Source organism: Pongo abelii, chromosome 20, assembly GCF_028885655.2.
Source record: "Pongo abelii isolate AG06213 chromosome 20, NHGRI_mPonAbe1-v2.0_pri, whole genome shotgun sequence".
NCBI lineage: Eukaryota > Metazoa > Chordata > Mammalia > Primates > Hominidae > Pongo > Pongo abelii.
In genome coordinates, this window is record NC_072005.2 from 50417879 (window position 1) to 50440974 (window position 23096).

Here is a 23096-nt window from a genome sequence, read left to right on the forward strand (position 1 = left end):
AGAATCACTTGAACCCGGGAGGCGGAGGTTGCAGTGAGCCAAGATCGTGCCACTGCATTCCAGCCTGGTGACAGAGCAAGACTCTATCTCAAAAAAAAAAAAAAAAAAAAAGGTCAGAGATTTCAGTAATAAACATAAAAGATAGGAGACTCCAGGAATGGATATACCTAGTGTAGTATAAAGGTGACCTTTAAGATCAGTAAATAAAAAAGGGACTCATCAATAAATGTTGAAAGCCTTGACCATCCAATCGGAAAAAATTAAAATTAGATTTGTGCCTGACACCATTTAAAACATATTCTTCATGTTTTGAAAATAATTAGTGCCTGGGAGTATGGGAAAGTTTTCTTTTAAAAAATCATTATACAAAAATTTCATAAACACATTGAAATTTTAACCACATAAATTTTTTTAGTTAAGTTGCCCAGGCTAGAGTGCAGTGGCTATTCACAGGCATGATTATAGCACCCAGTAGCCTCAAACTCCTGCCCTCAAGTGATCCTTCTGCCTCCCCAGTAGCTGGGACTACAGGTATGTTACAGGTATGTGCCACCACACACAGCCCAACCACATAAAGATTTTACGTGAACAAGAAGTACGTCATTCTTTATGTCAATAGACAAGGACAGGCAATTCTTCATAAAGATAACATACACTTAGCAATTCCACTCCTAGGTATTTACCCAAGAGAAATCAAAGCATATGTCTGCAAAAAGGCTAATACAAGAATATTCTTAGTAGCTTTATTCAAAATTTCCAAAACCTGGAAACAAATGTTCACCAACATGAGAATGGGCAAACTGTGGTAATTTCCTGATTACTCTGAACATAAAAAGAAGACTGATAAGCATAATAATATAAATGAACTTAAAAACATTATGTTAAATGGTGGCAGCTTCTATAGAAAACAGAATGGCAGATCCTGAAAAAATTGAAAATACAATTACCATATGATCCAGCAATTCCACTTCTGGGTATGTGTCCAAAAGAATTGAAAGCAAGGTCCTGAAGAGATATTTGTACTCCTGTGTTCATAACAGCATTATTCACAACAGCCAAAAAGTGGAAGAAACCCAAGTGTACAAAGGAAGAAAATTCTGACACATTCGACAACACAATAAACCTTAAGGACATTATGGTAAGTTAAATAAGCCAGTCACAAAAAGACAAATACTGGGCTGGTCATGGTGGCTCACGCCTGTAATCCCAGCACTTTGGGGGGTCAAGGCGGGCGGATCACAAGGTCAGGAGATCGAGACCATCCTGGCTAACATGGTGAAACCCCATCTCTACTAAAAATACAAAAAATTAGCTGGGTGTGGCAGGCACCTGTAGTCCCAGCTACTCAGGAGGCTGAGGCAGGAGGATGGCATAAACCCTGGAGGCAGAGCTTGCAGTAAGCCAAGATCGCACCACCGCACTCCAGCCTGGGTGACAGAGCGAGACTCTGTCTCAAAAAAAAGACTAATAGCGTATGATTCCATTTATGTGACTCAGAGAAGTCAAATGCATAGAGACACAAAGTATAGTGGTTGCCAGTGGCAGGGAGGAGGGGAAAATTGAGGGTTGCTGTTGAATGAGATAGAGTTTTAGTTTTCCAAGATAAAATGAGTTTTGGAGATTGGTTTTACAACAATGTAAATGTACTTAACGCTACTGAGCTATACACTTAAAAATGGTTAAGATGGTAAATTTTACGTTATGTATATTTCACCAGAAAAAAAATTGTAAAAAGCCGAAAGCATTCCAGGTAGCTCTAGTTTGCCTGTAAGATTAAGAGACATTTATTTCCATCAAAAACCAAGGATCTGAAAGTAACCAATTTACAAGCTCACAACTTAGCCTGACAGTCTAACTGATGCTGGCACAAGACAAGAGACTCCTGGCTCTGAGACAAAGGACTTTATTAGTCACAACCACAGCAGTAGCCAGAGTGTCATCCTTTGCAATGGTTTTTGGCACTCTAATCCCATAGAGTGACATGGAAGGCCAGGTGCTGCTTGCATACCTAGTGGGCTGCGTTGTAGGAATAGAACCCTAAGCTTAGGAAACCTGAATCTTTTATGATAGGCAGTGGGAACAAAACCACTGCCCTTCACCCCAGAGGGAGATACTGTCTTCACTGGAGTGGGCCATAAACAAATCTACTGCTCCAGAGGGAGACACTATATTTTTGTTCCCTAACATGCACCTTTGAAAAGACAGTGGGGAACAAAGGTGACCAGTGTCTCTACTCAAAGACATGCAGAAAAAGAGAAGTAGATATTTAAGTAACCATAATGTCTGCAGAAAAATAAAAGAAAAAAATAAGAGAAGTAGATACAGAGAATGAGTGGGTAATGAGGAATAATAACTAATATTACATTCTACTTCAAAGCCAATTGACTTCAGAAGAAAAAGGCCAATTCTGGGGTTACATCTCCTTTGTGAGTGGTATGCTAATGTTTAATAAATGGCTCTCCAGAAAGAAACATATGTACATTATGTAAGTTTACTATAAATTTTACTAATATAGAATGTTTTTAGAACACAATTTATAAACAATAATAAAATATGCAATACTCTTTATTTATTATAAATTACAAATTTAGAAAACCATGTTGAATGAAAAAAAGCCAAACGCAAGAGTATATTACAGTATGATTTCATTTATATAAAGTTCAAGTATAGGCAAAACCAACCTATGGTGATACAAACCAAAACAGTGATTATATCCTTTTTTGGAAAGAAATGAAGGGAAAGGGGCACAAGGGAACTTTTTGGGGTAAAGAAAATGTTTAACATCTTGAATGGGCATTATTTACAAGGATATATACATTTGTTAAAACTTAAATGTAGTTAAATTCTGCACTTTATGTAAATTATACCTGAAAAAAAAAGACAAGACAGATCAGACACCTTCGGTAGCTGTTATTATGCTTCTATGGGCAGTCTAGTGGAGGCATAGCCACTGGTCCCAGTCTGCCAGCTGCATGCTATTTGTATTTATTGCCTGTAGTTGTATGAGGAACTAGTGTTAAGTAGCCAGTGAACCCAGCATCAGTTGTTAAAATGACTGTTGTTTCTCCAACATATTTCAAGGCTGATAAACTAACTCACTGTATACATGTGGATCTGTTTTTGGACTCCCAATTCTTTTCCATTGATCTATTTTTTCTCTCCTGAGCGAATACTACACTGTATTAATTATAGAAAATTTATAATAAATGTTGATCTCTGGTAGTGTAAGTCCACCAGTGTTGCTCTTCATCAAGTTTTATCATCACACATAAGGGACTTTTTTTTTTTTTTTTTTTTTTTTTTGAGACAGAGTCTCGCACTGTCGCCTGGGCTGGAGTGCAGTGGTGTGATCTCGGCTCATTGCAACCTCCACCTCCTGGGCTCAAGCGATTCTCCTGCCTCAGCCTCCTGAGTAGCTGGGATTACAGGTGCCTGCCATTATGCCCAGCTAATTTTTTGTATTTTTAGTAGAGAGGGAGTTTCACTATGTTGGCCAGGCTGGTCTCAAACTCCTGATCTCGTGATTCACCCGTCTTGGCCTCCCAAAGTGCTTGGATTAGGACTAAGTTTTATAGGGAAAACATATAAGCTAAGGGTCTGGAAGAGAAGGCACAGGACCACAATTTCTCATACCACTTGAAGAAGCACCAGGGCCTGGGTGAAGCAGGAGATAGACCACACCTCACCACTATGTTTTTATCCTTCTTAAAGAGCAATTGTGAAGGCATCCATGTTGGTGAGGGAACAAATTGACTATGCAGGTAATCTGGACTACTTAACTAAAGCAGACAATCTGGCTTTAGTTGTCAGATCAAGTGACTAATTGATCTGACAAATTGACTAAAGCAGACAATCTGGCTTTAGTTGTCAAGAGCTTCACAGAAGTTGCGTGAGAAAGCCAGGTTCTAACACCTCCCATTAGAAAGGGAAAGCCACTGGGAAGTTGAGCTCATGTAAAGCCCTTCCCACTGAAGAGTGTGGGAGTCTGAGGCCCCAGATAGCTCCTCACCTAGGCATCCCAAAGGGAACTCCCAGAATTACCTTTGGACAATTCTGGTCATTGCACACAATTGTTATTGTGAACGAAACATTTTGGCTACATTTTATAAAAGACTCTTACATAGTAATGCTATTAATTTTCATGTGCCAATTTCGTGTGAAACCAATTTGTTGACCTGATAATTTTAAAACAGTCTTCAATTGGTCAAATTTTACAGGCGGATTTAAATTTTATAAGTAAATAACATTATTCTCTAGCATAAAAATAGTACCTTCCTTTTCCTTCCAATGATTATGTCTCAACATTTTTTATCTTGTCTTAATCCCACCCCATGAATCTGGGCCAGTGTTGTGACTTGCTTTAACCATTAGAATGTGGTGAAAGTATCATTGAGCCTGTTCCCTGATGAGGCCTTAAGAGATCACAGCTTTTGCTCTTGAAACCCTGGTACTATGGGACCAACCCTCGATTGGTCTTCTGGAGGATGAGAGACCATGATGACAGAGAGAACTTCGTTGTCTCATCTATGACCATCATAAAACAGCCAGGCCCAGATGAGCCATCAGCTGAATGCAGATGCATGTACAAAGCCCAGTTAAGATAATCTAGCATGTCCCACACCAGAACTGCCCAGCTAAGGCCAACTGAACTTGCCAACTCACACATCATGAGCTAAATAAATTTGTATTTAGAGCTACTCAGTTCTTGTGTGTGTTATGAGGCAGAAGCTGATAAGCATATTTAGGATAAATTATACATGAGCAGAGTCTGTTACGCTTTTATCAAATCATTGGATTTGACGTGCTCAAATTTATTTAGGATCTCTGCATCTACATTTGTAAATGAGATTGGCTCCTACTGATTGGGAGCTATACTAATTTCTGCTTTTTCCATGCTGCTTTGCTACAAAAGTAAACAATTTTATGAAGTAGGGAGACATTCCTGTTAGCATCATATATTTAAAAAGCTTAATGTGATATGCAAGGGCTGCTCCTGGCCAAACTGGAGGATTGCCTGGGACACCTCCACCAAGGCTGAGGGCTGATTCTGTCATGAAGGAATGTTGCACCTATTCTGAACCCCAAAAGCTTCCTGGGATAATGTGCATCCTGGATTTTTTCTCTAATCTACTGTTTGCAAGTAGGAGGACTGTAGTATGTGGTGGACATGGACAATAATATGTGGACATTTTTATAGGTCTAGATCATTGTTGATGGAGCCATGTTATTCCATTATATGGGATGCCCTAATTTACTTAATCTCTTATACATGAAGCTTCAGGTTGTTTACAGTCTTCTTATTGCAAAATTCTTAGAACATATTTCTTTCTGAAACCATATTTTCCCACTCATATAATTACATCCTAAAAATACATTCTGAGAAGCAGGATCATTGGCTCAAAGACAATGCACATTGTACATCTGATACATATAGACAAGATCCTCTCCAGCAACTTTATACCTGTTTTTTTCCCCCACCAACTTATGTAAGAACACTCATTTCCTCATTTCTACTGACACAGAATTTTTAAAATATTTCACTATTATCCACCTGATCAGTAAGAAAATGACACTTCAGGGATGGTTTTATTTGCACTTGAATGGCTGTTCTGTTTACAAACTATAAGTAGCAGGAAAATGTAATGCAAGGAAAACTAGGAATAAATCATGATCTAAATGAAGAAATCTATAAGTCAATTAAAACAAAAAAGGACTTTTTTTTGAAGAAAAAAAAAAAGACATTTTGGGATGAGTGCAGTGGCCCAAACCTGTAATCCCTGCACTTTGGGAAGCTGAGGTAGGAGGATCGCTTGAAACAAGAAGTTTGAGACTAACCTCGGCAACAAAGCAAGATCCCATCTCTACAAGTAAATTTTTTAAAGAAAACATTAGCTGAACACAGTGGTGTATGTCTGTAGTCCCAGCTACTCAGGAGGCTGAGGCAGGAGGATCACTTGAGCCCAGGAGTTCAAGGCTTCAGCGAGCCATGATCAGGCCACTGCACTCCAGCCACCTGGGTAACACAGCAAGATCCTGTTTCCAAAAAAAAAAAAAAAAAAAAGCAAAGAGATCTCTCTCAAATTCATCTATTATCCCCACTTAAATGACAAATTTGGGGGGAAACTGACAGAAAGAGCACCCTTTAAAAACCCATTATTATACAGGTCTGCTGAGAAGAAGACTGCATCAGTCTGCAATGAACACTGTTGGTTTTTTACATGTTGTTGCTCACTTTAGTAAATGTTGGTTTTATTCAATTAATTTTATTAAGACTAACCACAGAACACCTATTCTAGTTAATTTTTAATCACATTTAAGGTGTGAGCTGACAAACCTATTCAGCATCCCACATTATAGAGTTTCTCTATTATATGAGATTTCTTACGTCTGTGGGTTATACTTTTCAGTAAAGTTTTACCACAGCTATATCATCTCGAATATTTCTCTTTGGTGTACACACCAATGAATGAAGGTTATCACTGAAGAAGTCCCATCCATACCATTTTAGATGGTTGCACTGCCACATCAAGCCTTAAAGATTTAAAAGTTTTGAACTGTGAATTATAATGTTACTTCTGTATGTGGACTACAATGACAATGAAACATATTGCTATAAAATCCCCCCATGCTAGTCAGGATAGCCTAGGCAATGCTGCAGTAACAAATAAACCACCAAAAATCTCAGTGGTGAGGCACAATGAATTTTTATTTCTTACTCTAAAAAGAAATCCAACACAGATGAGATAGTGACCTTCTATCAACCCAGTCTGGAATAAGCAGCCTCCAAGGTCACCTCGGCAGGGATAGAGAAGCCTGAGGATGTTTGTAAAGGCTAGACCTGAAAGTGGCTTATATCACTTTTGCTCACACTCCATTGGCTAGCACTCAATCACATGGGCACACTCTTAACTGCAAGGGTTACTGGGAAATAGCCTTCTTATTTGCAAGGAAATGGAACCAGTGTGATAAACACAGCACTGCCTCTGCCACACCCTTCAAATGCCTCTTCTATGGAGCTTCTTGCCTGTGTAGAGAATCTCATGGAAAACCTGGGTACTAATGTTCTTTCATAGTAAGAGCATGGGTTTCATTTCTGAGCACACTTTTGAATGTTCTTCATACAGAGAGTATTTTTCTATTGGAGACTAAAAAAAAATCTAGACGTTGGCTGAACTGAAGACCTTACCATAATCATCCCAATTAGAATTTCCTTCCTGGACACACCCTTTAATGGAAATTTGACCTCTAACTACAACCACTACCACAAACCACCCATTTGTCAAGAGTAACCTACTTTGCCACTGTAGCATACAGCAGTTGATGGGAGTTTCATAGAAGTTCTTGAAATCCACAATCCTTGCCTGGCACACTCCAGTGCTGCAGGCTGACGTTATCGATGGCAGTGTGCCTGTCTTTTGCTCCCCCAGCCCTCCCACAGGCTGAGTAAGCCTCTATCATCTGGAATACAGTGTGGCTCCTGTTTTACTAATTTAACCCTGACTTACTACGTTTATGTTTCTCTCTGCTCATGTAGTCTTTGATGAGTCAGAAGGTCCTTGCCACGCTCACAATGTGTGTACTATGTCTCATCTATATGCACTCTCTGATGGGTAAGGAGGTAAGAATTACGACTGAAGCCCTTACCACATGCCTTACACTTATAGGGCCTCTCTCCTGTATGGACTCTGAGATGAACATGAAGATCTGAATTCCGACTGAAGCCTTTACCACACTCATCACATTTATATGGTTTCTCTCTGGTGTGATCTCTTTGATGTAAGTGAAAATAAGAACTGTAACTAAAGCACTTTCCACATACTTCGCATTTATATGGTTTTTCTCCAGTGTGAACTCTCTGATGAGTGTGAAGAACAGAGCTATACGCAAAATCCTTTCCACACACATTGCATTTGTATGGTTTCTCCCCCGTGTGGACTCTCTGGTGAATGTGAAGGTGTGTACTTTGGCTGAAGCCCTTTCCACACTCACCACACCTATAAGGTTTCTCCCCTGTGTGAAACCTCCAGTGGACTTGAAGAACAGAGCTTGAACTAAAGCACTTGCCACACTCACTGCATTTGTAGGGCTTCTCTCCAGTGTGGACTCTCTGATGGACAAGAAGGTTGGAGCTCTGATCAAAGCCCTTCCCACACTCTTCACATTTATAGGGCTTTTTCCCTGTGTGTACTCCCTGATGAATACAAAGAAGTGACCTAAATCCAAACGCTTTCCCACATATGTTGCATTTGTAGGGCATCGCCCCTGTGTGGACTCGATGATGGTTGTGAAGGGAAGAGTTGCGCCTGAAGCCCTTGCCACATTCTTTACATTTGTAGGGTTTGTCTCCTGAGGGGACTTTCTGATATCTGGGAAGGTCTGAGCTCTGTTTGCAGCCCGTAGGCCATTCGTGGAATTCATAGGGAGTCTCGCCTGCGTGGGTTTTACAATGAACGATAAGATCTTGGCTCTGACTAAAGTTCTTTCCATACTGGTCACATTTATAAGATTTTTCTCCTAGGTGAGTGCTGTGATGGAAATGAGGATCTGTATCATCTGCAAAGGCCATCCCACAGTTATTACACATGAAAGGCTGTGGTAATACATGGGCCACATTATGTTGTTCAACTGTTGATTTCATACCCAAGTTTTTCCCACAGTTGGGGTGTCTACCAGGGTCCTCTCCTTTACATTCTTGGGACACATGATGATCACATGAGGTCCAATTGAGGCTGTCATCATGCCGAGCAGGTCTGTACAATTTCTCTTCCATGTAAATTCCCTTATATCTTCCCTGAGAGTTCTGGGGCTCGGTCATTATGTTGGCTTTCCTCCACAATTCTGGGGTAAGAACCTGTCTCAGGCTTTGCCATGCTGTGGTATCTTGATTTTTGATAATGGCATTTACTACATAGTTTTCGTTTTCAGAAATCTGAAGAGACATGCCTGCCCACTCTTCACTGAGGGAAACATCTTCTAAATGTGGGGAACACTGTTCTTGAAGGTTCATGATATAATCCTGACTCACAGTTAAATCCTGGATCCTTTGTTTCCAAATCTGCCAGCAATGAAGCAGTTCTTGAGAAAGGTAACTTAACCCCTTTGCCTGAAGATTCAAAATGTTGTTTTTAATCCCGTCTTCTAGGAAAAGAAAGAGAATTTGGCTAAGAGAACAAATCAATCATCTGTCCAGAGGTTTTGAGAAAATGAAATATGATGGGATGGGAAGTTGTCCCTGGCTTCTACTGACATGTGAAACAATTAGAGCCACGTAATTCTAACCTGTGAACTGCCAATTAGAAATCAAGTGTTGTAGGGAAATTAAGAGAAATCTTGGCCAGGTGCAGTGGCTCATACCTGTAATAGCAACACTTTGAGAGGCTGAGGTGGGAGGATCACTCAAGCTCAGGAGATCAAGACCAGGCTGGGCAATATGGTGAGATCCCATCTCCACAAAAAATTAAAAATTGGCTCAGTTTTGCCTATGATCCCAGCTACTTGGAAATCTGAGGTTGGAGGATTTCTTAATGCTGGGAGACAGAGGCTTCAATGAACCAAGATTGTGCCACTGCACTCCAGCCTAGGTGACAGAGCAAGACCTTTCCACCCCTATACTGCAAAAAGGAATAAAAGGAAATCTTAGGAAAAATTTATGAAGGAAGAAATTCACCTCCCTGCTATAAGAGTAGTCGATAAAAAGCCTTTAATAATCTTGCTACAAAAGGTATGGGAAAGGCTCCCATTTTATGTAGTGTATGTGTGTATATAAATAATACATATTGATGGAGTGTTTTTTATATGTTGGGCAGAGTAAGGGACACAAAGGGTCACAAGAGGTTTCAGAAACAAGCAACAAGTCCTATCTTCTGATAACTTCCCTTCCTTCACATCACTGTCATATGGAGGACTATCGTGTATGTTTGTGTACCACCTGCACAACTGTACATGGTGAGCCTTAAGGGGATGGGGATAAAAAGGCAACGGGGATTGAAATGGGGTAAACATTGTGAAATATGGTCCCGGCGTTGTGCGGGGATGCATATGTAAACCTCTGAGACAAGCTTTAAGAGACATCCTTTTTATTTTCCCCGAGGTTCTTTGTCTTCATGAAAAGACAGAGACCACTCAGTTGTCTCTGGACTGTTGTCTCTATCTGTTATTCCTACAACTGATTGTAGGAAATGGATCCTACAATCCATTTCCTTAGGTTCTGCCCTTTTAAGTTATCGCAGAATCTCAAACAGCCATGACTATGAGAATGGGGAACAGATACTGTGGCACTGTCAATGGCCTGGCACCCAGGGAAGCAAGACTGTGGTATATTAAAAAAAGGGGGCTGAGGCAGAAGAGGTAAGAGGATGATCATATTCTTGGGATCCTAAGATGGGTTTCAAAATGGCATGAATATCATGGTCAAGTCCCACTGGATACTGCTTCTGGCTCAAGGTCCTTTCTGCATTGTTTTATTGAAAGTGACTTTAGTTTATAAGATAGTATCAGGGAAAGGGAGACCATGAGCTGCCCCATATGGGCTTTAAGCAGTGGTTTCCCAATTGTTTTGATTGTAACCCACAGTAAAATCAGCATTGTGACTCAGTAGGAATAGGCACGAACATCAACACAGACTGCTCACTAAAACACAAGTTTTATCAGCTGATACTTACATACGATGTGCAATGCACTTTGATAAATTCTTTTGTATTCTGTTCTATTAATCTATTTTGCTTTTTAAAAACTGCTAGTTATGACACAGTAGTTTGAGTTCAGGTATCACCAAGAGGGTTTTATCCTGCAGTTTGAGAAACAACTGCAGGGATATGCAGATTCATGCAAAAGGTCCTGTGTCTACAGTTTACACTTTGGTTTCACGAGGTTATTTATTAAAAACACAGGACCTAGGGCCAGATTAGGAGGGTTCAAATCCTAGTTCTTCTTATAAGCTGTGTGATCGTGGGCAAGTTATTAATTCTATGACTCAGTTGTTTCATCCATTGATATGGTTTGGCTGTGTCCCTACCGAACTCTCTTCTTGAATTGTAACTCCTATAATTCCCACTTGTTGTGTCCCATAATTCCCACATGTCAGAGCCCCCACACAGAGTCCCTACTAGGGCACTGCCTATTGGAGCTGTGAGAAGAGGGCCACTGTCCTTCAGACCCCAGAGTGCTAGATTCACTGACAGCTTGCACTGTGTGCCTGGAAAAGCCACAGACACTCAACACCAGCCCATGAAAGCAGCCAGAAGGGAGGCTATACTCTGCAGAGCCACAGGGGTGGAGCTGCCCAAGACCATGGAAACCCACCTCTTACATCAGCATGATCAGGATGCAAGACATAGAATCAAAAGAGATCACTTTTGAGCTTTAAGATTTGACTGCCCTGTTGGATTTCAGACTTGCATGGGGCATGTAGCCCCTTTGTTTTGACCAATTTCTCCCATTTGGAACAGCTGTATTTACACAATGCCTGTACCTGCACTGTATCTAGGAAGTAAATAACTTGTTTTTGATTTTACAGGCTCATAGATGGAAGAGACTTGGTTTGTCTCAGATGAGACAATGGACTGTGGACTTTCGAGTTAATGCTGAAATGAGTTAAGACTTTGTGGGACAGTTGGGAGGCATGACCGGCTTTTAAACGTAAGGACATAAGATTGGGAGGGGCCAGGGGTGGGATAATATGGTTTGGCTGTGTCCCCACCGAAATCTCATCTTGAATTGTAACTCCCACAATTCCCATGTGTCATGGGTAGGGGGTGATTGAATTATGGGGGCAGGTCTTTCCTGTGTTTTCTCATGATAGTGAATGAGTCTCATAAGATCTGATGGTTTTAAAAAGGGGAGTTTCCGGCTGGGCGTGGTGGCTCACATCTGTAATCTCAGCACTTTGGGAGGCTGAGGCAGGTGGATCACAAGGTCAAGAGATTGAGACCATCTCGGCCAACATGGTGAAACCCTGTCTCTACTAAAAATACAAAAATTAGCTGAGTGTGGTGGCGCATGCCTGTAGTCCCAGCTACTCGGGAGGCTGAGGCAGGAGAATTGCTTGAACTCAGGAAGTGGAGGTTGCAGTGAGCCAAGATAGCACCACTGCACTCCAGCCTGGCTACAGAGCCAGACTCCATCTCAAAAAAAAAAAAAAAAGGGATTTCCCTGCAAAAGCTCTCTTCTCTTGTCTGCCACCATGTGAGACATGCCTTTCACCTTCCACCATGATTGTGAGGCCTCCCCAGGTACGTGGAACTGTAAGTCCAGTACACCTCTATCTTTTGTAAATTGCCCAGTCTTGGGTATGTCTTTATCAGCAGTGTTAAACACATCCATAAAAGGGGGATAATAACAGTAACTATCTGTATTAGTCCATTCTCACGTTGCTAATAAAGACATACCCAAGACTGGGTAATTTATAAAGGAAAGAGGTTTAATTGACTCATAGTTCCATGTGGCTGGGGAGGCCTCACAATCATGGCAGAAGGTGAAGGAAGAGCAAAGGGACATCCTACATGGTGGCAGGCAAGGAGAAAGCCTGTGCAGCCTTTCTTAGCCTGTGCAGGAGAACACCCATTTATAAAACCATCAGATCTCATGAGACTTATTCACTCTCATGAGAACAGCACGAGAAAGACCCCTGCCCCATGATTCAGTTACCTCCTACCAGGCCCCTCCCACAACATGTGGGAATTATAGGAGCTACAATTCAAGATGAGACTTGGGTAGGGAAATAGCCAAACCAAATCTCTATCTCATAAACTAAACTTAGGTAACACATAACTGTATATGAACCTCTGAGAAATGAAAAGGAGGTTAGATATTTATCAAAAAGTAATCAAATAAGCCAACACTTAGATTACACTTACTACATACCAGTAAGTGTTGGCTATTGTAACTGCCAACCAAACCAAAGTTCTCCCTTGGTTCCTTTAACACTGGTTTATCCAAAACATTGGATAAACATTGATTTTTCTCCAGAAGTAACCAATAGATCAAGGCCCTTGGTGATGTGTGAATTTTTTAAGTCTCATTCTGAGAAATATGAGGAAAGAATGAGAGCCTAAATGTGTGAGTAGGGGAGGGAGGGGTTACTACCTGCATTGAATGCCCACAGGCCAGGGATATGAGATTTGGGGAGAGCTCCCTCACAAACCCATCACAAGGGGCCAGATCCTCTCATATTGATTTGTAAAAGCTCATTAACTGTAGGGTTCTAACCTGCACATGCATCTCTTAGGAGTTTTCTTTCCAGTGGCCAAAGTTTCTCTTTGTGATCTAACTGGAATATTCTATCTGGTTTGAAATGATGATTTGAGGAAACAGGTCCAGTGGTCTGATGCTCAGTTACTCACTCACTGAGATGAGGTTCCTGAAGTTTTCCAGCATCACATCTTGGTACAGGTTTATCTGGGCTTTATCCAATAGTGCCAGCTCTTCGTTGGTGAAGACAACAGCCACGTCCTTGAATGTCACCCTTTCCTAAAACATCAACCACATGCCATGTCAATCATCCACACAAATGACTGGTCTTAGTCTGTTTGGGCTGCCTTAATAAAATACCACAGTCTGATTAGATTAAACAAAATAAACTTATTTCTTACTGTCCTGGAGGTTGGAAAGTCTAAGATCAAGTACCACCAAGATAGGTTTCATTCAGGTTTCTTCTCTTGGCTTGTAGACAGCTGTGCTCTCACTGTGTCCTGACATTGCAGAGGGAGAATGAGAGCAAGCTCTGTTGAGGCTATCATAAGGGCACTAATCCTATTGGATCAGATATTCCCAAAGGACAATATTAATCAAATTATAAAATATGGCCCAGGTAATAGGCACAGATGAATCTATACTAAGGTGTTGTGCCGATACACAAGTCTAGTAGCGTTCCATGAGTTCATTTCTCATCACACACCAAGATTTGGTATTTTCACTTTTTCATGGCAGATTAATCTATTTGTATAATGTTAAAAGGAACTAAGAAGACAGGGTAACTAAAAGCATTGGCTCCTAGATTCAAAAAACACAAAAGAGAAAAGAGAGGTTATTAGGATAATTAAGAACACTTGGATATCAACTAGGTAATAAAAAATAGTGGTATCAATGTGAAATTTGTTGAGTATGTTAGCAGTAATGTGGAAATATAAGAAGATGCTCTTATTCTTAGGAGATACAAGCTAAAATATTTAGGGATGAATTATAGTAATGCCTGCAATTTATCCACAACTGGGTCAATCAAATAAAATATAGATATGTGTGTGTATATATGTATATTATACATATGTTTGTGGGTGATTGTTAACAATTAGTGAATCTAGGGGAAGATTACACATTATTCTATTCTTTCATTTTCTTGATAAATTGAAATTTCTCAAAATAAAAGGATGCAGGTAATCATCTGGTAATAATAACCATCTCCTCATGTGTCTTCTGGCTGCATAAATGTCTTCTTTCGAGAAGTGTCTGTTCATATCCTTCACCCACTTTTTGATGGGGTTGTTTGTTTTTTTCTTGTAAATTTGTTTGAGTTCATTGCAGATTCTGGATATTAGCCCTTTGTCAGATGAGTAGATTGCAAACATTTTCTCCCATTCTGTAGGTTGCCTGTTCACTCTGATGGTAGTTTCTTTTGCTGTGCAGAAGCTCTTTAGTTTAATTAGATCCCATTTGTCAATTTTGGCTTTTGTTGCATCATCACTGGCCATCACAGAAATGCAAATCAAAACCACAATGAGATACCATCTCACACCAGTTAGACTGGCAATCATTAAAAAGTCAGGAAACAACAGGTGCTGGAGAGGATGTGGAAAAATAGGAACACTTTTACACTGTTGGTGGGACTGTAAACTAGTTCAACCCTTGTGGAAGTCAGTGTGGCAATTCCTCAGGGATCTAGAACTAGAAATACCATTTCACCCAGCAATCCCATTACTGGGTATATACCCAAAGGATTATAAATCATGTTGCTATAAAGACACATGCACATGTATGTTTATTGCAGCACTATTCACAATAGCAAAGACTTGGAACCAAGCCAAATGTCCAACAACGATAGACTGGATTAAGAAAATGTGGCACATATACACCATGGAATACTATGCAGCCATAAAAAATGATGAGTTCATGTCCTTTGTAGGGACATGGATGAAACTGGAAACCATCATTCTCAGCAAACTATTGAAAGGACAAAAAACCAAACACTGCATGTTCTCACTCATAGGTGGGAATTGAACAATGAGAACACATGGACACAGGAAGGAGAACATCACACACTGGGCCCTGTTGTGGGGTGGGGGGAGAGGGGAGGGATAGCATTATGAGATATACCTAATGTTAAATGACGAGTTAATGGGTGCAGCACACCAACATGGCACATGTATACATATGTAACTAACCTGCAGGTTGTGCCCATGTACCCTAAAACTTAAAGTATAATAATAAAAAAAAGAAGTACTGAAATAACCTATTGGGTATTATGCTGATTACCTGGGTGACAAAATTTTACACTAAAACCCCACAACACACAATTTACCCACGTAACAAACCTGCACATGTATCCCTTGAATCTAAAATAAAAGTTGGAAAGAAGAAAAGAAAATTAAAAATAAAAATTAAAAAAAAAACCATTTCCTCATCAAGAAACCAATTTTTACATAAAATATTTCTATGGCTGCATATATCACACTGCTCAGAGTTAAGTATTTATAGATATGTTCTCTCAATTGACTCTGCATCTGTAAATAAAGCAGAAGTTTCAAACGAAAGTTGTAAGCAGTTACAAAGGACTTCACAAGAATATGTTACTAACAATTGTCCAATTACCAAAATCTGACAATGATTAAAAACAAAATCTAGGGGAGTCAGCATGGTTGTCCTAATAGCACCACTCTCTCAGTAACACTACTGTATGCCTTCTTCTGTGGGAGGCAACAAAATTGAATTGGAGATAATCCTTCAGGAAATACAGATACACTGAAGCCTACTTGGGGTGTTCCAATGTAGGAAGAAGGGGTTAGGAATAGAGGTTAACCCAGCCTACTCCCCATTCTCCCTTCTCTGCCTCAACTATAGAGCCTGGGAAAACAAAACACTCATTTCTCCACCACCCTTGTAGCTGGATGGATCCCTGGTAGGAATCCTACGCAGCGATTGTCATAGGATGCCGATACAAGGACAGCCCCAAAATATTAAGAAACCAAATTTATAAACGAATAAACACATGCAAAAATCTTTAAATCTTTTCCTGTATGAAGTATTCTCGTATAACCATCTATGAAGTATTCTTGTAAAACCTTGAACCTGAATCTACTCCAGCATCTGGTGCTTCCACTTACGAGAAATACTGTGCATAGAGTAACACATTGAAAGACACCAAAAGGAAGCAAACAAATGCATTCCAAATGTAGGAAACAACACAGGACACCAAACTTGGTTTCTACAACAAGTCAATAGCAGGAGAGAATAAAGTAGAGGGGCAGATTTCTCTAGATTAAAAGAGATTATGAGATACAACAACCAACTATATGATAGTATAGACGTTGTTAAGATCCCGTTTGAACAAACCAACTGTTAAAAAATTTTTTGAGATAATCAGGGAAATTTGATTATTGTCTGGGTATTAGATAATACCAAATAATTATTGATTATCTCATTAGTCCATTTTTAAGGAAATATATACTGAAATACATAGAGAATGTGGTAAGTTAGATTGTTGTTTAGAAATATCCTCTTCCATGCTCACCAATCCCATTAAAGGACCGGAGTGTGTTTCCTTACCCCTTTAGTTTTGACTTGGCAATGTAACTTGCTCTGGCTACCAAAATGAAGCAGAAGTGATAATGTGCCAGTTCTAAGCCTGGGCCTTGACAGATTTCACTTGTCCACTTGCTCTCTTGTGCCTCTGTCTTCACTATGAGGACACACCCAAGCTAACCAAAACCAGCAGAGTGCTACCAAATATTCATGGCATTGGCTTTAGGTCCAGGCCATAACCATTGAGGACACTGTTACAGGAGGCTGGAAAAATGGTGACCTGGGTGATGCAGTGGTGAACATTTGGTAAACTGCTGCTGTAATTTAGAAGATAGAAAATGTACCCAATGAATCTTGGACTTGGGAAAGATGGTTTCCAGGCAGAAGGATAAAAGTGTGAGCTCATTCATTTTAGTTGCATATATAATAAGGTACTATACAAAAGTGATGTGCTCAGAGAAAAACCAATACAGTGTAAAATAACATGCCCCTTTAAAATACTTTGGGAAAGAAAAAACTGAAAAAGAGATTAAGCAAATCTCTTTGGTGAAAAGTTAATTGTTGAAACTGCATGATGGGTACTGCAAATGGAGGATCATAATACCATTTGCTCTTTTTGTGTATTTTCATAATTAATTTTTTTCATGATTAAAAGAAAATCCTTCCTCCACACTGTGATGGTCTTTCTAATGTGTCAACTTGGCTAAGCTACAGTCCTCAGTTATTGAATCAAACACTAATCTAGGTATTGCTATGAAGATAATTTGTAGATGTGATTAAAGTCCGTAATCAGTTGACTTTAAGGGAGATTATTCTAACTAATCTGAGTATGTCTGATTCAATAAACTGAAAGGTCTTATGAGCAGAGCTGAGGCTTCCCTGGGAGGGGGAGAAATTCCACCCACAGACAGTAGCTTCAGTCTGTGCCCAAGAGTTCCGGCCCACCCTTCCTGAGGGGCTGCCCTGTGGATTTTGGTCTTGCCTAGTTAGCCCCCATAATCATATAAGTCAATTCCTTATGATAAATCTCTTAATATATATCTCTTACTGGTTCTGCCTTGCTAGTTGAACTCTGACCAATACATACTCATTCAAATCTTGCTACTTATTGAACGAGACCAGTCACATTTAGAGTATGGTCATGTATATGCTGCCCATGCACTCAGATGCTGCGGCAACACCAAACTGCTATAAAAGTTTCTGAACTTACTCTTGATTCTTTTTCCCTCATGGGGCAGTGATAAGCAGTTCATGGACTGGTACTGGTACATGAACTACACTTAGAGTAGCACCAAAGTAGACATCTTGAAATCTGTGAGTTTGTTTCTTCACTTCTATAAAGGGAATCAAACCACCTGCCTCACAAAGTCATTATGAGCAAGATAAAGTACCTAATACATAGTAGTCACTCAAAAAATGCTGACCTCCTTTCAGTCACTCAAAAAATGCTGACCTCCTTTTAGAAAACAGAAGTGTCTGGTTCCTCAGAATGAACAGCATATTTAAGGAAAAAGAAACCCTTAACTTACCTGGAACTTAATCATGCCGTCTTCCTTTTGGAAAGCGTAGGATTCTGGAAAAGCAGAACTGCAAAGAAGAAAGAATCCATGAGATCATGGGTTCAACAAGTTGTGAATGAACATTGGTTCCTTCCTTATCTGTACAAGTTTCTCACAATTTCTCCTCTGTCTAGATGTCGTCTCTTCTCGCTCTGAACAGACTGAACTCCCACCTCCTCAAGACTTCCCTAGATTTGTCCCCAGTCCCTCAATCTCAGACCACTGTGTAACTCCTATCTCTCTCCTGAAGCTTTTGGGTCAAAACTTGCACATTCTTTTCCTTTTCTGAGACTTGTGAATGAACTGACATAATCTACATCTGAATTATGCTGGAAGAGGCTCCAGAATTGCTGAGTAAGGGAGCAATCTCAGGGCTGGGCACAGTGGCTCACACCTGTAATCCCAGCACTCTGGGAACCCGAGACGGGTGGATCACTTGAGGCCAGGAGTTCGATACCAGCCTGGCCAACATGGTGAAACCCTGTCTCTACTACAAATACAAAATTAGCTGGGCGTGGTGGCGGGGCGCCTGTAATCCCAGCTACTCAGGAGGCTGAGGCAGGACAATCACTTGAACCTGGGAGGCAGAGGCTGCAGTGAGCTGTGATTGCACCACTGCACTCCAGCCTGGGCAACAGAGACAGACTTTGTCACAAAAGAAAAAAAAAAACAGAGGAAAAAAAAAGAGTGCAATCTCAGGATGACAGGGACCTTCTGCTATTTCTACTTTCACATGCCAGACTTGATCTTGTATGGCCAGGCCTGTGGTCTAAGAACTTGCGGTTAGACAAGATATACAAATTAAATCCCAATTTTTATTATTATGTTAATCAATAATACAAATTTTTAAACATGTACACCTTGACTCTTGTCTTCCTAAACTCTCTCTCCAGCACCCATTCTATCCCCTGCTTTTGCAAATATTGATGACACACCTATGACATATAAGACACATCCTCTGCTCTGGAAATGCTCACGGTATACTGAACTATACATGTTCTCAGACTGCAGGTAGACCAAAGTAGGTAGACAGAGGCCTTCTAAGCTTGCCACTTCATACACACTAAAGCCCCTTCCTGTTCTGCTTATATCAGTGGATTCCCTTGCCAGTTAGCTTCCAGCTGGGTTCAGCCAACAGGGAAAGCCAGCAAGAGATCCAGGGAAGGGACAAGAGTGAAGTCAGAATATTTATTCCCCAAGATTTTTCCCTAGAGGTTGCTGTGGAATGGCTATGTTCCATATCCATTGACCAAAGGTCATGACCTCCATCAGGCAGCTGTCATCCCATAAATCTTTCTTCAGGTTTTAGCGACTGCCTCCTTCCTTAGCCCTTCAGTCCTAAAGTCAGTAAGTTACCCTGCTATCACTACCTCTGAAATATTGCAATATCCTTTGTTGATTACCACAGCCTGCCTACAACTTTATAGACTGTCCCTTTATTAGGCTCTTCTCAAATTACCCAATTTGAGTGTTCTGTTTATTTTTTATTGGGATTCCATCTGATAAACCCTGTAAACACAACTGCCTCTGGCCTTTGTGGAGAAACTTATTGTATAAAATTGCCACTTTAAGCACTGTGGAAACACCGAAGATTAAAAAATAAAAGCCCAGAGCCGCATTTATGCCTTCTCAGATAGTGCTTCTCACACTATCTGTGATAAAGCACTAGTTTTTAAATTATTACTGTTACTTTCAGTCTGTCACAGACTGACATTTTGGTAAGATACAGTAAAAAGAAATTACTGGAAAAAGGAAATTAAGAAGGTATGCAAATTAAAGCCCAATTGTTATTATTATGTTAATCAATAAGACAAAATTTTAAATATCTACACTCAAGTTCTCAAATTATCTGGTCACAGACCAATATCATTTATTGGCACTGGTCTGTGGGCTACCCTTTGAATTGCAGCTCACAGGGTTATAGAATCAGGTTAATAGAGTATGAAATGTCTTTTTGGTAAGTCCTTGGACTCTTTTTCTCTCCTTTCCTACCTTTAAGAGACATCATTAATCACTTCTTATTTTGAGCTCCAACAAAGGCCAAAATAAGGAGTGTTCAACTCATTAGTACAGCATGAATTACATCATTTTACAATAGTTAAAACCTACCAAGAAAACACTCCTCCTTTCCCCTGTCAAAAAACTACAAATCCTAAAAATAAAAAATAAAAAAAAAATAACCAAGCTGTAGTCTTTTATCCACTGTACTCCCTAAGGACCTTATCATTTAACAAGCACTCAATCAATGTTTCTTAATATTAACAAATTCACAAATAGAATTGGCTTGGATATTATACATTAGACGCATATGCAAAGACATAAACTCACCCTCTACTTCCAGTACCTGTTCTCACTTAAGAGCCAATAATGGGACAGGTTTATTTTGAAGCACACATCACACATGCACTCACACATATATGGTTGGGGGTTTGGTTTCCTGAATTTCTGGCTTCAGACACTACCTGCCTGTATCAATTCAGGGCCGTGGCAGGAACCAGATGGCACATTCAAATTTGAGGGGAGTTTAATAAACAGACGGCTTACAATGGTGTTGGCTCGGGGTAAGGAAATCACACTGGATAAGGCTCTATCCTGGGAAGTGACAGGGAGGTGCCATTATAATATCTGGGCCTTAAGAGGTAAGGGGAGGGAGCAGTCCCTGGAGCCTGGAACTGAGAGGACTGTGTGGCCAGGGCCACCCAAACCATGACCTGTTGTTTAGAAGGGCAGCTAATCTGTGACAATCCTGCAGAGAGAGAACTGGGGGCAAGATACTCCAACTCACACTTCTTCCTCTCTCCAAACTTTCCTGTTGAGACATCCCATTGGCCAAAGACAAGCAAGGCCAGAAGGCAATGGCGGCCTTTCAGGGCAGACAGCAGGGTGGAAAAGGTGGGGAGCCAAAGGCATGGGACACATGGCACCTCAAGACTCTTGTTTTATCCCTATCTGCCAAAGTCCACACAGCTCTCTCACACAAATGCCTTTCTCATCCCTCACCCTGACAACTACTCTGATCTGAGGAATGCATCAGGAATGAGACCAGAGGCCCATATCAACCTCTTCAGGGAATGAAGACCTAGAGGAAAAGTGCAGCTGAATCTGGAACTGCAATTGCCTAGAAACACGACCAGAAATGTAATAAATGCTGCTATTACACCTAAAATAATTAACACTAAATCTCTAACTTTATCAAATATACAGAGAGTGTTCAAACTTCAAATTTGTTGAGTATAATTTAACAACTTATATTTGCTCATGTGCTTTATAATACTCAAAGTCCCTACTCCCTGGCTCACAGCATGTAAGGTGAGAATGGAGTTAATAATTTGGGGCAGTTCTTTTCTTTTCTTTTTGTTTTTTGAGACAGAGTCTCGCTCTGTCGCCCAGGCTGGAGTGCAGTGGCGCGATCTCAGCTCACTGCAAGCTCCGCCTCCCGGGTTCACGCCATTCTCCTGCCTCAGCCTCCCAAGTAGCTGGGACTACAGGCACCTGCCACCACGCCTGGCTAATTTTTTGTAATTGTTTTTTGTAGTAGAGACAGGGTTTCACCGTGTTAGCCAGGATGGTCTCGATTTCCTGACCTCGTGATCCGCCCACTTTGGCCTCCCAAAGTGCTGGGATTACAGGCATGAGGCACCGCGCCAGGCCTGGGACAGTTCTTTTCAAAATGTATTCGGTGACATTAAACTCCAGAGTTATTACAGTATTACAGTCTGAGTTGTTTCTTTATTGCCAGAAACCAGAACCTCTGCCTTGAAGTCAGAAATGCCCCAATGGAGACACAGCTGCCAAAATCCAGAGTTGAGACCCAAGACAACTCCCCATCCAAGAACCTAGGGGTGCTGAGCCAGAATCGCCCCCACCAAACTGAGCGAGAACAGCCCAAGCCATCCTCTATATCCAGAGACAAGCTGCTTAAGCAAATCCCTCATCCCATTCAGGGGTGCACAGCCCCAGCCATTACTCCCAAACCCTGAGCCAGCGCCCCTCTGCCCTCATTCAGAGATGCACATCCCAAGACTGACCCTAAGCTTCGACCCGAGGAGGCACAGCGCAAGTCGCTGTCACGAAACGTGAAGATGCACTGTTTTGTCAAACCCAGGGCTGCTCCCCAAACCGAGCCCACGCTCTTCCCATCCTATCCCGGGTAGGTCGGGCCGCTGAACTTCCCTAGCCTACCCCACCTACGAGGCCTTATCATTGGTCACCAGTCCCCTCTTCCACTCCTCCTACTTCAGTCCACAGAGACGGGTCACAGCTGCACATCCTACACCCCTACTCCTGGGTACGCCTCCAAGAGGGGCGCGGTCCAGACGGGACTCACCCCAGCGTCCCAAACAAAGTCGCCCGCAGCGTGCGTCCGGTACCACGGCGCATGCGCAAGGAGGACTATGGCCTACAATCCCCAGAAAGCCCCGCGCGCAGCATTGGCCATTCGCAAGGCTACCCTGGTGAAGGTAGCCTTTGACTTCCGTGCATTTGGAAGTCCTTTGACTTCCGTGCATTCGTCTAAAATAACGATAATCATAATAACGATAAAATAATGAAATGTTAAATAAATCCCTATCAACGATGAAAAGAAGAAGTTTCAATATTTTACTACTTGGAAATGGGCACTTTACCATTTTAGTGAAGACTTTTATAGGTTCTTATTTTGTAGTCATGTCTTTTAACGTTAAAACCACGAAATTTTCAATTAAAATTCACTTAAATATTTCCCTCCCCGCCCCCCACCATGTTTTGTTTCTGTTGATGAAGACTCTGGATAATCTACCCTTGCGATATAACACAGCCCAGTAATTT

At 41.0% G+C, this 23096-nt stretch overlaps 1 protein-coding gene across 5 annotated transcripts; it reads right to left on the bottom strand.

The window, feature by feature from the left end:
- Positions 1-2632: 2632 nt before the first annotated feature.
- On the bottom strand, positions 2633-22677 carry LOC100439248 (zinc finger protein 285). 5 transcript variants are annotated; one of them, XM_054540665.2, is made up of 4 exons: positions 22618-22677; positions 18261-18318; positions 13341-13467; positions 2633-9138 (listed from the first exon to the last, which is right to left on the bottom strand). In XM_054540665.2, exons 1-4 carry the CDS (start codon positions 22668-22670, stop codon positions 7580-7582), a joined length of 1797 nt encoding a protein of 598 aa, XP_054396640.2. In that variant the 5' UTR covers positions 22671-22677; the 3' UTR covers positions 2633-7579. The 5 variants fall into 5 exon arrangements, with proteins under 5 accessions (XP_054396640.2, XP_054396644.2, XP_054396641.2 ...); XM_054540669.2 differs by having other exon boundaries at positions 22527-22636; XM_054540666.2 differs by having other exon boundaries at positions 22478-22626.
- Positions 22678-23096: the final 419 nt, after the last annotated feature.

Excerpts from the sequence above, each read along its gene's own strand:
- LOC100439248 (XM_054540665.2), bottom strand. The coding sequence starts at position 22,670 with ATGCGCCGTGGTACCGGACGCACGCTGCGGGCGACTTTGTTTGGGACG. Across the intron at positions 18,319-22,617 it reads ACTTTGTTTGGGACGCTGGG|TTCTGCTTTTCCAGAATCCT; the intron begins GTGAGTCCCGTC and ends TCTTCTTTGCAG. Across the intron at positions 13,468-18,260 it reads ACGGCATGATTAAGTTCCAG|GAAAGGGTGACATTCAAGGA; the intron begins GTAAGTTAAGGG and ends TTGATGTTTTAG.